This window comes from Hippocampus comes, unplaced genomic scaffold (genome assembly GCF_001891065.2).
Source record: "Hippocampus comes isolate QL1 unplaced genomic scaffold, H_comes_QL1_v1.1 scaffold92, whole genome shotgun sequence".
Classification (NCBI taxonomy): domain Eukaryota; kingdom Metazoa; phylum Chordata; class Actinopteri; order Syngnathiformes; family Syngnathidae; genus Hippocampus; species Hippocampus comes.
Genome location: NW_017805379.1, coordinates 3,084,803 through 3,098,063, shown reverse-complemented (window position 1 = coordinate 3,098,063; position 13,261 = coordinate 3,084,803). Strand labels below are relative to the sequence as shown.

The 13,261-nt window shown below is 42.9% G+C and overlaps 1 protein-coding gene across 3 annotated transcripts in view; it reads right to left on the bottom strand.

Annotated features, from left to right (window-relative positions):
• keap1a (kelch-like ECH-associated protein 1a) overlaps positions 1-12,948 on the bottom strand; it is a 13,511-nt gene extending 563 nt beyond the window's left edge. Inside the window, exons 1-13 of one of the 3 annotated variants that reach the window (XR_002168538.1) lie at positions 12,699-12,947; positions 8,572-9,045; positions 8,069-8,268; positions 7,021-7,177; positions 6,200-6,292; positions 5,584-5,730; positions 5,182-5,288; positions 4,154-4,283; positions 3,878-4,074; positions 2,607-2,812; positions 1,517-1,693; positions 1,074-1,305; positions 1-389 (exon numbers count right to left, since the gene is read on the bottom strand). The exon at positions 1-389 is cut by the window's left edge and continues 563 nt beyond it. Coding sequence is in view for 2 of the 3 variants with exons in the window: in XM_019872596.1 (XP_019728155.1) it covers positions 1,127-1,305; positions 1,517-1,693; positions 2,607-2,812; positions 3,878-4,074; positions 4,154-4,283; positions 5,182-5,288; positions 5,584-5,730; positions 6,200-6,292; positions 7,021-7,177; positions 8,069-8,268; positions 8,572-8,784 (1,806 nt within the window). In the remaining variant the exon portion in view is untranslated. Of the gene's footprint in view, positions 1,352-1,516; positions 1,694-2,606; positions 2,813-3,877; positions 4,075-4,153; positions 4,284-5,181; positions 5,289-5,583; positions 5,731-6,199; positions 6,293-7,020; positions 7,178-8,068; positions 8,269-8,571; positions 9,046-12,698 lie in introns of all 3 variants that reach the window. The other 2 variants (XM_019872597.1, XM_019872596.1) reach the window with 2 other exon arrangements.
• Between the last annotated feature and the right edge of the window lie 313 nt (positions 12,949-13,261).

Below are 13,261 nucleotides of genomic sequence, written 5' to 3'. Positions count from 1 at the left end.
GTTTACTGTATGTGTGTTTGTGACCTTGGCGCGTGGTGACCTTATCAACGTTGCAGCCTTGCAAAGCTAATCTATTTCATTGTGAAGGATGCCAACCGCCACGGAGCCACGCCGTGAAGGTGACATTGCTGTGGTGGTCTGGACCCCCCCCCCCCACACACACACACAAAGCTAACCACACTCGTGCCCCACAACGCTTAACACAATCAGATGCATCAAACTGAAAAAAAATGTCAATAATTTTAACACACACACACACACACACGCACACACACACACACACGTCATTCATCCAGCTATAAAGGGATGTTGAAAAATGTTCTTTTGTTGGGCCTCTTGCACAATCTAGTGGTAGTTTGGGTGCAGTGACAAAATTGGCTGCACTTCTGGGGTAGAGACATGAAAACGCTTGATTGTATTTATTTTCACATGAAAACATGTAGAAGGGCAGTGGAATAGGGAGTAAACACATGCACACATTGTATGAAACTCACTGAGAGGAATGACAACAAAGAATTCAAACGTACAATTAATGTATTGTGCCTTGAGGTATGAGTGCGTTTCAGACCTCCACCACTAGATGGCGGTCAAAGACTTCGCAACATCAGGTCATATTTTTTTTCTTTTTTTTTTTTAAATCTCAGTTCGTGCATCTTGTTTAAAGTGTTTGTAAATGTTTTTAGTTGTTATTACTTTGGGGGTGTCAAGCACACAGAGTTGCCTTGTGTATTGCTACATAAATAAAACTTCCTTGTCTTGCCTAATGTTAACAGAAAATGGGAAACGTAATACAACCCTTCATTTGATGCAAAGGGTGTGTTTAATTCTTCTATTGAATGGTCATTATTGTATGTTTTTTATAAAGTACATTACTATACATCAATATTAAGATTAATGATATTTTTTGTGAATTAAAAAAAAAGACTTTTTTTTGGGAAAAAATGATTTAAGATACAAGCGTGGTCAAGGAATGAATTCAAGTCGTATCACAAGACACCACTGTAGTTGTTGTAGCACCTTCGTCGTCGTGAATTCACGTAAAAAAAAAACCAAACAAGAAAAAAAAGGTCCACCTACAGGAATCCACTTGACGTTTGTCCAAGGCATTCACTTACGAAAGCATCCGTCAGTGGTCGTCGTCGTCGTCGTCCAGCTGCGGGGGCAGGCTGGCAGGACACGGCTCCATGGTGACGGCCACGCCCATGCCGCTACGCCCCAGCGGCATGTCGCTCACGTATGTCCATTCGTTCCTCTCGGGGCAGTAGCACTCCACGCTGGACACAAAGTCGTGCTGGTTGAAGCCGCCTGGATGATGACAGCAAATGCACAATTGGACACAAGCAAAAGGATTCTGGAAAAAGATATTTCAAAGGTGTGCTGGCCTGTTGAGTGACATGGGAGAGAACATCAAAGAGGGTCTCGCACCCTTTGATTTTTGTTGGTGATGGGTCTTGGTCACTAACCCCGGTGAAGAACGAGGGTTCACTGTATTCATCGTAAGTGTGCGTAAACTGACCGAGCACAAAGATGCATCCCTGGTGCACGGCCACGCCGTGCGTGCTCCGGCAGCACTGCATGGACGCCCGGGCCTCCCACGTGTTCCGAGCTACGTTGTAGCGCTCCACCGTGGCCAGCTGGTTGAGTCCGTCGTAGCCGCCGATGGCGTACAGGTGAGCGTTGACGCACACCAGCCCTGCCCGCAAGGAATCATTGCTAGCTATTTCATTTGAGTGTCAAAAAATATAATACAGAACAATTCGAGAGAAGAAGACACCAACTATGCAAAGAGTCCAGAACATGTAGAAAGCAATATTTGAGGAGTTCAAAGGCAAAAGCTGTCACGGACCATTTTGGCAAAAATCCAGCTCGAAGGCGACGCCCGACTTCAGGTGGATGCCCCTCGGCCTGCCCCCCCCCCGGCCCCCCCCCCCCACCTGTTCCACACACAAGTGGTAAACCATGGCGTGCACGGAACGTAGCCAATCCAAAAAACCGTCCTGACGGACGAACAAGGAAGATTAAAACAAAAAAACAAAAAAACAAAAAAAAAAAAAAAAACAAACATTTTATTCGTGTAGCGCTTAAAAAATGCACTTTACAAAATTAAGACTTTTTTGGGGGAAAAAAGTGTCTGTTATTCGTTTTTGTGAGGTCACGTGATCATGAAAAATGTCTGCCTCAGATGTTTCGAGATCGATGGTGGGATAGGAATGTCAATGTGTGGGGTGTTCGGTGCTCAAACTGTCGAAGCGGATCATACACATTACGAGCAAAGCTGTTAAATGTCTGATTTTCAAACTTTGTGTGTATGCTCTGTCCCACCGACGTGTTTCCAGATTTTAAAAAATCCTTATGTGTGGATCAGGTGTTAGTCCTTGTCTTACCCCAAAAAAAAAAAAAAAAAAAAAAAGCGTTTCACTGTCATCTTGAGGCATTTACAGGCAAGTAGAAACCTTTTTGGGTCGGCATCAAGCACTTGCAGTGTTTCCTGCAATGCTCGGTGACTATCCCTTGTAAATACGGAGGAACAATCTTCTTGAATTGCTCTGTTTTGCTGTGACTTCACTTCAGCTCTGGCATATGGGAAGCTCATTTACGGGGCTCACCCAGTCCGCTGCGTGCGGTGCTCATAGGGGCCAGCTGATGCCAGGTGTTTGTATCCGGCTGGTATTTTTCGGCCACGTTGGATCGGCTCTGCCCGTCCAGACCGCCAACCACGTACAGCGCCCCTCCGCAGGCCGCCACCCCGGCCCCTAGGCGGGCCACCTGCATGGGGCGCACGAAGGACCAACTATTGGTCTCGGGGTCCCACCTGCAAAAGTAAATGTGGGCATCTTCAAGTGGATTGCGCTAAAACGGATGGGAGGCAAACAAGACGAGACCTCGAGTGGCCCCCACCCCCATGAATTGAGTTTGAGCGTAGACCCCCACTTTGGCTTGAGCACAAAAACGAAGCAGTTTTTTGTTGTTTCTTTTACATCACCTTACTGACACACACACACACACACACACACACACACACACACACACTCTCGAGGTGCAACCATTAATCGACAATTAATCGATTATCAAATGAATCGATAATCCTTTAGATACCATTTTTTATTTAAGATTGTCCAACTCCTCCGAATTTCACCTTCTCAACAGTAAATTCTCAGATTTCTGTCGTCCGTCATGAAAGCAGACTGATCAAAATGAAACATTTGCTTAAAATTTGGAAAACAGTGATTAACATTTTTGCCTATTTTCTGACATGTTACGGACAAAATCAGTAACTGAATCATGATGAATTTGTTTTTTAATTTCATTTTCTGCCCTGTAAAATTAAAATAATGTCCTGAACGAAAACATGTTTTAAAAAAAAAATCTGATTTGTCGATTTATCGACAATATAATCAACAGAATGACTATCAAAATAATCGTTAGTGCCCTCGCTCGCTTTTTTTTTTGTCTCCCTCAAAACTACACACAGTTTAAACCTTACACATTCCAAAGCGTCTGACTAAAAGCAGGTCAAGCAAAACGCAAAGCAACATATATCACAGGAAATATTTAGAACATAATTATCATTTAACATTCAGAAAACAAGTATAGACCACCAGTGAAATGGTTCAATGAATATTCAGCATCAAAGTTATGTTTACTTGACTCTATTGTAGACATTTGCGACAAGCCAAGTCCAAGTCCCCAATAACCAAGTTCCAGTCTCTTAGCACCCTCTACTGGTCAAAAAGTGGATCAGTCTACTGCAGCTCAGCAGTGAATTACGTACCTTAATCAATAAGCGATTGACACGGAGAAAAAGCTTCATTCGGGTAAGTGCTGCACCCAATTAGCATCCGCCCATTCAGTTCCCTGACTTGTACGCGTCACTCACCGCTCCACAGTGTTGTGCAGCGTGGAGCACTGCGAGCCGCCCACGGCGTAGATGCAGCCGTCCACCACGCCCACCCCCACCCGGTTGCGAGGCGCGTTGAGCGGCGCGCGCTGGCTCCACTGGTTGGTCATGGGGTTGTAGCAGCAGAGCGCGCTGGACTCAGTCATGCTCTCCAGTGAAAGGTTCCTGCCGCCCACCTGTCGGCCCAAAACGGACACCGTGACGGGTGAATCCCGGGCGAGCCCGTCGACTGGGTTGCGGTGGCTACGCTCATACCGTGTAGAGAAGGCCAAAGAGCGTGCAAGCCCCGAGGCCGCTGCTGGGAGTCGCCATATCGGCCAGTTTCAGCCACACTTTGCGGACGGGGTCGTAAGCCTCCATGGTGGCCAGGGAATGCTCCCTGTATCTAGACAAAGATAAACAAGAAGGCAGTTTGGCAAGAACTATTTTGATCTTGAAGACATCAATAGATCACTGAAATTTGGAGACACATGCCTCTGAGCAGTTTTTGCATCACCTTACTGCTTGCACAGTTTTGAGTGCTTTTCGCTGCCAAACACAATGACTGTTTTTTTTTTTTGATGACGACAAGACTTTTTTTTTTTTAAGATACCATATATGCTCACAAGCAGATTTAAATCACTACTTGCCTGACGGATTTAACCGATAAAACAGCTAGTTTTGTTTTTTTAACCCAGAACAGAATAAATATTTTTTTTTGGTTGTAGTTTTTTCTTTTTTGGGAGATGAACAGAAATGACTCCAATTTGGAGATGGAGAATATGCTTTTTAGTCAGTTTTTACCAAATCTTACAGGACTCATTTTGAGTTATTTTATCCCAAAACACAAAACAAAATTTTTTTTGTTTGTTGATTTTCAGACGACAACGAAAGACAACAATTTGTGTACATTTCTGTTTACATCCCTTTACTGACAGTCTTTTTCTTTCAATCAGACTAAAACAAGTTATCTGACTTTTTTTTTTTCCCGCTTTCACTTCATAAAGATCCCCCGAAAATCCAACACAACTAGTCATTCCGTTTTTCAGATAAAAACAAATGACAACAATTTGGATATCTGTGCTATCAGCCTGTTTTTTTTTAAATCACCTTTTTGGCACGTCTTGTGATTTTTTCCCCCCACGTTATAGAAGCCTTTTTTCAGTGAAATTTCCACCCCCACAAAAGCCCATTCTTGTGTTTTTTTTTCTCTTCTTTTCCAGGGATAAAAGCAAAAGACAAAAATTTGCAGATGCATACTTTCAAGCAGTGACACCGAGGACAAATACAACAGAGACAAATACCCGCCGGCCACATAGATGAGTTGTGTTCCACGAATGGGCGCTGGAGGAACCATCCTCACCGTCATTTCCTGGAAGATTTTCGACAGGAAGTCCTTACAAGCGTTGGCCTGCAGCACAGAACACACACACACACACACACACACACACACACACACACACACACACACACACACACACACACACACACACACACACACACACACACACACACACACGCACACACGCACACACACACACACACACACACACACACACACACAAAGAAGCTAAGCGTGGGGAAATGGAAATGTTCAAAAAGCATGTGACTGGGAGCATGTCCCTTATTTTTATTTTGAGCGTGAACATTTGTCTCCCTCCCTCCCGCCTGACAGCATCTAGCGAAGAAAGGTGGCAGGGAAGTACCTTGCTGAGGATGGGGCAGGACAAAAGCTGATTTTTGAGGAACTTGGGCGGAAGGGCGTAGATGTGGACAGCATTCAGGAGGGCGTGAAGATACTGCGCTCGATTCTCCATGTCCCATCGCACCCAGTCTGTACACGCTTTGTACACCTGGAATGGAAATGGATTATATGTGACGCGATCAACCTTTCACATAATTCCGGATTCCGATTTTTTTTCATGCGGATCCCATGTAGTTTCATAATTGTTAGAATCGGTGAAGATATATCTATGACTTGAAATTGTAATTCATATTGTCATGATTAATACTGGTTTAAATATTTACCGGCAATAAACACAAACTATCAATCTGATGAGAACAATTTTCCACACTATTTCATTTTAAAAGCAGCTCTTGATGTTGTATATAAATACAATCTCTCTCTTTTAGCCATTCCAATTTTCTTCTTTGGATGATCTCATCTCCAGTAACACCTTAGTAAATTTGTGTATGTGCACACACATTCCAGCTCGTCCAGTTGTCGTTTGGCGAGCTTTACGTTTTGGCTCCAATTCAAGCTATTTTAATGCCAAAGACGAGGGAGGACTTCAGAGTAAGCCTTATTGAGTAAACACATACCTCCGACTCACAGAGCACCTTGATGCTGTCCTGACTTATGAGCTCCAGCAGCTGGCAGTGAGACAGGCTGAAGAATTCGTCTTCTTTTGTCACCTGGGTGTCACCGCCACAAAAAAAAAAAAAAAAAAAACCCAAAGATTTGGGTTGAATATCGAGAGACACATAGATTTTACGCTGGGTGATGAATTGATTTTATTCCTTACTTCCAAGTTGATTGCGCAAGACGACTCGTTTCTCACAGTGAATATTTTATTCATCCGATTTTTTTTATTTTTATTAATCATCTGATTAATCGGTTCCTGAAATTTTATTCTATCAAACATTGGACTCTGTATCAGCCACCCCCCCCCCCAAAAAATAAAATAAATAAAAATCAATATTGGTCGAGAGAGGAGTCAGTGTTGCCAACTTAGCAATTTAGGGACTTTAATGACCTGCCTTGCAATTATTTATCAAAGAAGTAATCTGGGACACGAATTCCTGACGACATGAAAAAGAGGCCTTTTCAGATTGCTTTGCGGATGAATGGTAAGGAATTCGGTGGAGGGCACTCAGGCAATCAATGGCGCTGAAGTTGCCAAAGGCTTAGTCCATGTTGGAAAAGCAGTGACATGTTGGAAACTTTTGACTCGAGAGAGGTATGTGCTCCCAAACTGCAAATATTTTGCCGACGCAGCCTTGCCTCGCCTGTGAAACTATGTGAGAGAAGAATGTGAGAAAGCTGGAGCGGGTGTCACGGACCCAATTCAAAGCCGCAAATCAACGTAGGCATGTTTTGGCATTTTAATGGCGTAGCCAAAAGCGCGGCGCGCATACGTCACCTCGCTGAAGTGCGTGTTGATGTACTCGCGGCCACACTGGTACAGGTCGGCGCATCCGAGCTCCTCGGCAAAGCGCGTGATGCCGATGACGTTGGACGACTCCAGGTGCTTGGTTAGGAAGTCGCAGCATGCCTTGGCCACGTCCTCCATCTGGAACCTGACGCAAGCAATGAACGGTTGAACTTCTAAAACCAACGGCCCTGGCGGAAGGCCAAAAAGCAGCCCGCACTGAATACATCAGTCAGACAATGGAGAAGAATGAGCAACGCGTGTATGTACTGTACTGTGTGTCCTGAACATTCAAATTGTCTTTCTGAAAAGAAAAGGACACGCGAAATGAACTTTAACTTCTGAAAAGCGTGCTAGCAATTACTTTCTTAACCCTTTGATGGACAGCGGGTACTACAGTGGACAGCTTCTCATGTTATCAGGTTACAGGGTGCATGAAAGTGTTAAATAACGTCCAAAACATCCCGATGCCCTGGGTATGACGAGAGATGCCGGAAGTTGAAGTCATATTTTCAACAAAAAAAAAAACCTTACTGTAAATGAACATTGCGGTGTACACTACCACTTTAATACATGAGATACATTTTCAAATACCGTATTTTCTGCACCATAAGGCGCACCTAATAGCATTCAACTTTCTCAAAAGCCGACGGTGCGCTTTGTAATCCGATGCGCCTTCTATACAGATCAATAATCTGATTTCTTGGACACAATATTTTTAATGTTCTGTAGAGCGCTTTGTTTCAGCGGCACCGGGTGTGAAAGGTCGAAATAAATAAAACTGTATTGTATTGTATTCCCTTTGGCGTAGCTCCATCTAGTGGATGCATCACGCAACCGCAGCTACTATTGGAGCTTCTATTCTCTGCGCCTTATGACGCGATGCGCCCTATATATGAAAACAGTTTTGAAATAGGCCATTCATTGAAGGTGCGCCTTATACTTCACGGTAAGTTAATAAATGAGTACACAAAGGTAAAATAAAAGCCTCCGCTCTGCAATTTTTTAAGGTTTTTTTTTTTGTTTTGTTTTGTTTTACCTCATGGCAGCCAAGAGTACGCGCAGCACACACTTCTCGCCCACGATGATGTGCGATGTGTAAGCAAAGTCAATGAGCCTCCCCAGCACTTGGGGACAGACGTCGCGCAGGGTGACCTCGGAGGCGTGGCACTCCTTGAAACTGCTGGTGAACATGGCCCGGAAGTAGGGGCTGCAGGAGGCCAGCACCAGCTTGTGCACCTGATGCAGTAAAAACAGTCAGAAAAATAAATAATCATAATAATAATGTAATCATATTTTTAATCCTTAAGAAATATTGTTTTATATTTTTAAAGAGTCAAAAAAGTCAAATAATGTCATCATATTTTATATTGAAATGTTGAATTTCCTAAAACCATCTGAACAATGGCATTTTTTTTTTAATTCCCAGGAAAAGTCAGAATATGGCCTGACCACAGTTTTCCAACGTCAAAATATTAAATTTCCGAGACCTACAAATGAGGACCTGGGTCCAACTAGGCTTGCCGTACTCCCTCGGCTCACCTTGAAGTCTATAGTCTTGTCCTTGTTGGTGACGCGCAGCACCAAGTCGCACAGCATCTCCTGCCTCCTGAACTCATCCATGATCTTCAGCGACTTGGAGGCGTGACTCTCCACCGTGTAGTCCAGGTAGCCCGATCCGTGCATGGAGGGCACTGCGATGGCCGAGAAGTCCGAGCCTCGCACCGGCGGCTTCGTCCTCAATGGGCAATGCATCGCGGGGCGACAGTTCACTCAATTTAGCCCATAAGTCTTTGGGTCTTTAATTCATGTCCGTACGATGCCTCCCATCGACGCTCTAGTTAAAATCCAGTGATGCCGGGCTGACGGTGACTCCCTCTTTTCGCTCCAACATGGCCGACGGAAGGAAATCCCGATCCACCGGTCAATCTGCAGCGAGTCCGCAACAAGATCCAATCGGACGCATCGGTCGTTGACTCGTGGCCGATTTGGAATCCTCCTTATGCCGTGGTGATCCTGTAGTCAAGAGTAATTGAGACAGCATTCAGGCTGTGAAAGCGCCACATAAATCAAGATGCATTATATTGTATTGTATGATAAATACTGAAAATCTGTCCTTCTTCACAGAACAATAATAGTCAGACAGCGTTGATGTGCAACATGTTCTTGTCAAGGATATAAAAGCCATCCCGAACAATCAAACAAACTCCAACACTTAACTCAAACCTGCTTGACTGTTCGAAGGTTAAAAATAACAAAGTCACTCTGACGTAACCGCGACACGAAGGTCTGACGCATCCTTAACAAAGCAAAAGGAATGGTTTCATTTATCGTTGACAATTAAAATAGACTGATACAGTGCTGGGCAATATGGCGGAAAAATGGATCAGGTTATTCATATCAAGGGCGAGGCAGATGCCTTGAGGTAATTTTGTGTCGCCCTCCCCCAGCCAGACCGATTGATATTGCTCAACACAGCGTGAAGCTCCAGCGGTGCTGATTGAGCTTTTGATACCCTTCAGCGGCAGTGGCGTATTTTAACTGCATTGCGCAGGAAAGACCTGAAGCAACTACCAAAGAAGAAATCGATCGAATTGTGTATTGTGTTTTTTCCACGTGAGTCGGCGTTACCGGCGTCCTGATTTTCCCTCACCGATGGTACAGATAAATATTTCCCTTTTTTTTGTTTTGTTTTTTTGGCGTCCAAGCATGTTGTGTTGATTAAAATAAAAGTTTCCTTTGTGTTAAAGGTAATTAAAAAAAAAAAGGCAGTTCATTTTTTATTTTATCAAGTTGACACGCAACGGCTGACTTATCCCGGTGGACGGTTCTCCTGAGTTTCCCCCGCATTCAAGGTTAGGCAACACAAATTTTGGCAAAGTATCATATTCTTCATATTTTTTTTAATCAAAAGTAAAGTACTTTTTTGAGAAGTCTTTTTATAAAAAATAAAAAACAGATTTTTTTTAATAGCATAAAATCATATTGCCTTTCAATTTTTTTTTTTTAAGAAAGAAGACATATTTGTTTCAGAATACAGTCTTTTTTTAAATGAAAAAAGTCTGATTTATTCAGGAATAAAGACACATTTTCGAGTACGTTTTACGGAATGAACTTGTACTTGTTTTTTTAAAGATTTTTTTTCTTTTTTCCAAGAATAAGGTTGCATTTTATTCCTAGACCTGAGTAGTACTTGTCCTTTTTCAAGACTGAAATTACTTCTTTCAATAAAGAATAAAGTCATAATTTTGGCAAGATAAAAGTTGTCCTTTTTGAAGTAAGTCTCAACAACAACTGAAATCATCTGGTACAGGCTCCAAAGCAAACCAATGGAGCTATTTCACTGCCAGTCACGTGTCTGTACCGTCATGTAATGAGTGAGTGAAAAAAACCAAACTTTCCACGTGTTTAATTCTTCAAACTCGTGATTTGAACCGCCTGCTTCTGCAAAAAAGCTTTGCAGTGCACGCGTTGCACAATCAAATCTGTTCAGCCTGCAGTTCCCTCAGCCTCTTTAACGCGCCGTCATATGACCTCCGGAGAGGAGGCGGGAGCTTGGGCCATCTTGCCTGACTTCTCCGCACTGACAGAGAGGAAAAAAAAAAAAAAAACCATCGTACAGGAATTCAGTGGTAAAACCGCAGTAGTCAAGTAAGCGATAGTTGCGCATCAATGAACAGTGTAAACACTGCAGATCCAGTCACTATTGAAACGTTTCTTTGTTTTTTTAAACTTAGTTTATATAAGTTTTGAGAACAAGTCGCTGACAGTATAGAAGTACACTCGCCTGACTTGTTGTGTGTGTGTGTGTGTGTGTGTGTGTGTGTGTGTGTGTGTGTGTGTGTGTGTGTGTGTGTGTGTGTGGGCAGCGTGGGATCGGTTCCAGCTCAGTGATGGCATGCTTGCCTTTTTATGTGCTGGCAACCAATTCGCGGTGTCGTCCCAATTTAGGCGGAAGTCAGCGGGGATATATGGCAAAAAATGCTTTGAAAGAATGAATCTTGGTCTCATTTGTCAATATCGCAAAAACCTGGGATTGGAAGAGAGGTGTGTAGACTTTTTACAGCCACTGTAGCAATCATCAACAGTATGTCAAAATGACTGATAGGTGATTCATCATCAGTAACGTTCCAATTTCAGTTTCGGAATGAGAAATCGATAAATGAGTCACACTCAGAAGTAGAGTTGGGCTATCCGTCAAGCATCTTTGCGGTTGATATGAAACTTCTGCATGTCGTTCTACGGTTTGAGAAGAGAGTTAATCATTGACAGACCTGTTCATGCAACGTGCACACAAATGAGTTGCTTGAACTTTGTCCGTAAAGCGAAACAAAAAAAAACAACCTGCTACGCCAAGATGAGCATGTGTCTGTCGCAGTATTATGTAACAATCTTTTCTGCCATGTCATTGCTGCACTGCAATTAAAAGATGAACTGATAATTCATCATACACCACCAATGAGACGCAAGTTGATTCGTCATCCTGGAAAATTCCGTGTATATTACGCACCCATGTATAATACACCCACCTCCCTGAAAATCAACCTTAAAAAGTCATTTTTATTTCTCTGTACCTGTATAATAAAGTAACCTGATTTGCTGGAATCCATTCTTGTTATCCGGCATGTTTTGTATGCCCCCAGAACAGTCTCACACACTATAAAACATGATGATTGAAAGTCCCCCTTTTGAACTGTTTTGGCTAATCTTGACGTTTAAATGATGGAATTAATTTGAACGTTGACCTTCGTATAGAGACTGCAGGAACAGATAAGAGATGAGTGTAACAAACTGCTTTTCATTTTATTATTGTTGAGTGTTGCTGTTGAAGGGTTGTAATAAGCATGTCAAGCTAAATACTGAAATGTACCAATATATAAACCCACCACTTGTTTACGAAGTGATGATTTTGTTGGTTCAAACAGCACATTTAAGGAACCTTCACCTTGTTTCTGATCACCATACTATGAATCGCAACAGGACTAGCCGAAGTGAATGACTTGAGCTGTATGTCCCAATCAAGCGCGTTTTGCTTGTAGGTTTTTTTTTTTCTTGCGTCAACACAAAATCCTGTTTCGGTGAGGTTGGTTTGATGATATAAGTCTTTCGGTCAGAAACCGAAAATAGTGTTTTGGGTCATTTTTTGGCAGCTGAAAATGTTCTGTGACTTCATTCATTTTTACTGTGTATTGGTAATGTCAGTGTCAAACCCTGTACATTACTCACAAATGTGATCAATTATTAAACAGAAACTACGGAAGCATGGAGGAAACATTTTTGACGAGGATGTGTCATTCGAACGACGTGATAAAGTCGTTAGAACGTACTTCAATGTGGTTTCAGGGTATTATTAATGGTCATTATTCGGGATTATTAAACCAAAACATTATACAAGATGTGCTTGAGGTAAGGACATTGGGTGCGTGAGGTAAGGACATTGGGGACACTATTTTTCTCAAATTAAGAGCGTTTTATCGCAATCAAGACACCCCCCCCCCACCACCCCTCCAAAAAAAGTCTCTTCATGGTGTCGGCAGCCCTGCGTGACGTCACCGATTAACACGACACTTTGAAGGGGGTACAAAAATGCCAACCACAGTCTTTAGGTGTCACACACGCATATTTTAACTCTATATTAGCATAAATGTACGAAAACAAACTTCACTCACCTCGGTCAACCTCCCTCTCGAACATCTGCTCGGCGAAAAAGTCTGAAAAAGTCTCGTTTTTAAGTGGACGTAAATGTCTTTTCAGGAGTTCCTAAGTGGGTTTAAAACACAGATAAAGAGAGATGAGTTAAAAATCTCCCGTGGGAGTGCGGAGGTGCTCCATTGAAGAGGAAGAAGCGATACAACACGGGAGTAGTTGTCACGATAAGAGAGGGAAGAGATTCCAGCGCCATGACTGTGCAAATATCACGCGGACGCGCGCGCACGCACGCCCGCGAACGTACACGCGCCAGCCGCGCGCGCGCACGTCCACCGTCACATTCCTCAAAGTGAAAGTGAGCGTCTGTTTCATAACCGTGTTCCATTACTTTAAAGTAAAAATAAAACCTGGCAAGAATAAAGAAGTTTTTTTTTTCCAAGAAGTTTGGGGGCATAAAATATTTTGCAACATGAATTATTTAGGATTGGTTACAGCGTTTTCCCGAGAAAGAAATCGGCAGAATTTGACATTTAAAAGAATGTTACTTCTTTTTGAAGCGTAAAATCCTAATTTATGAGACTAA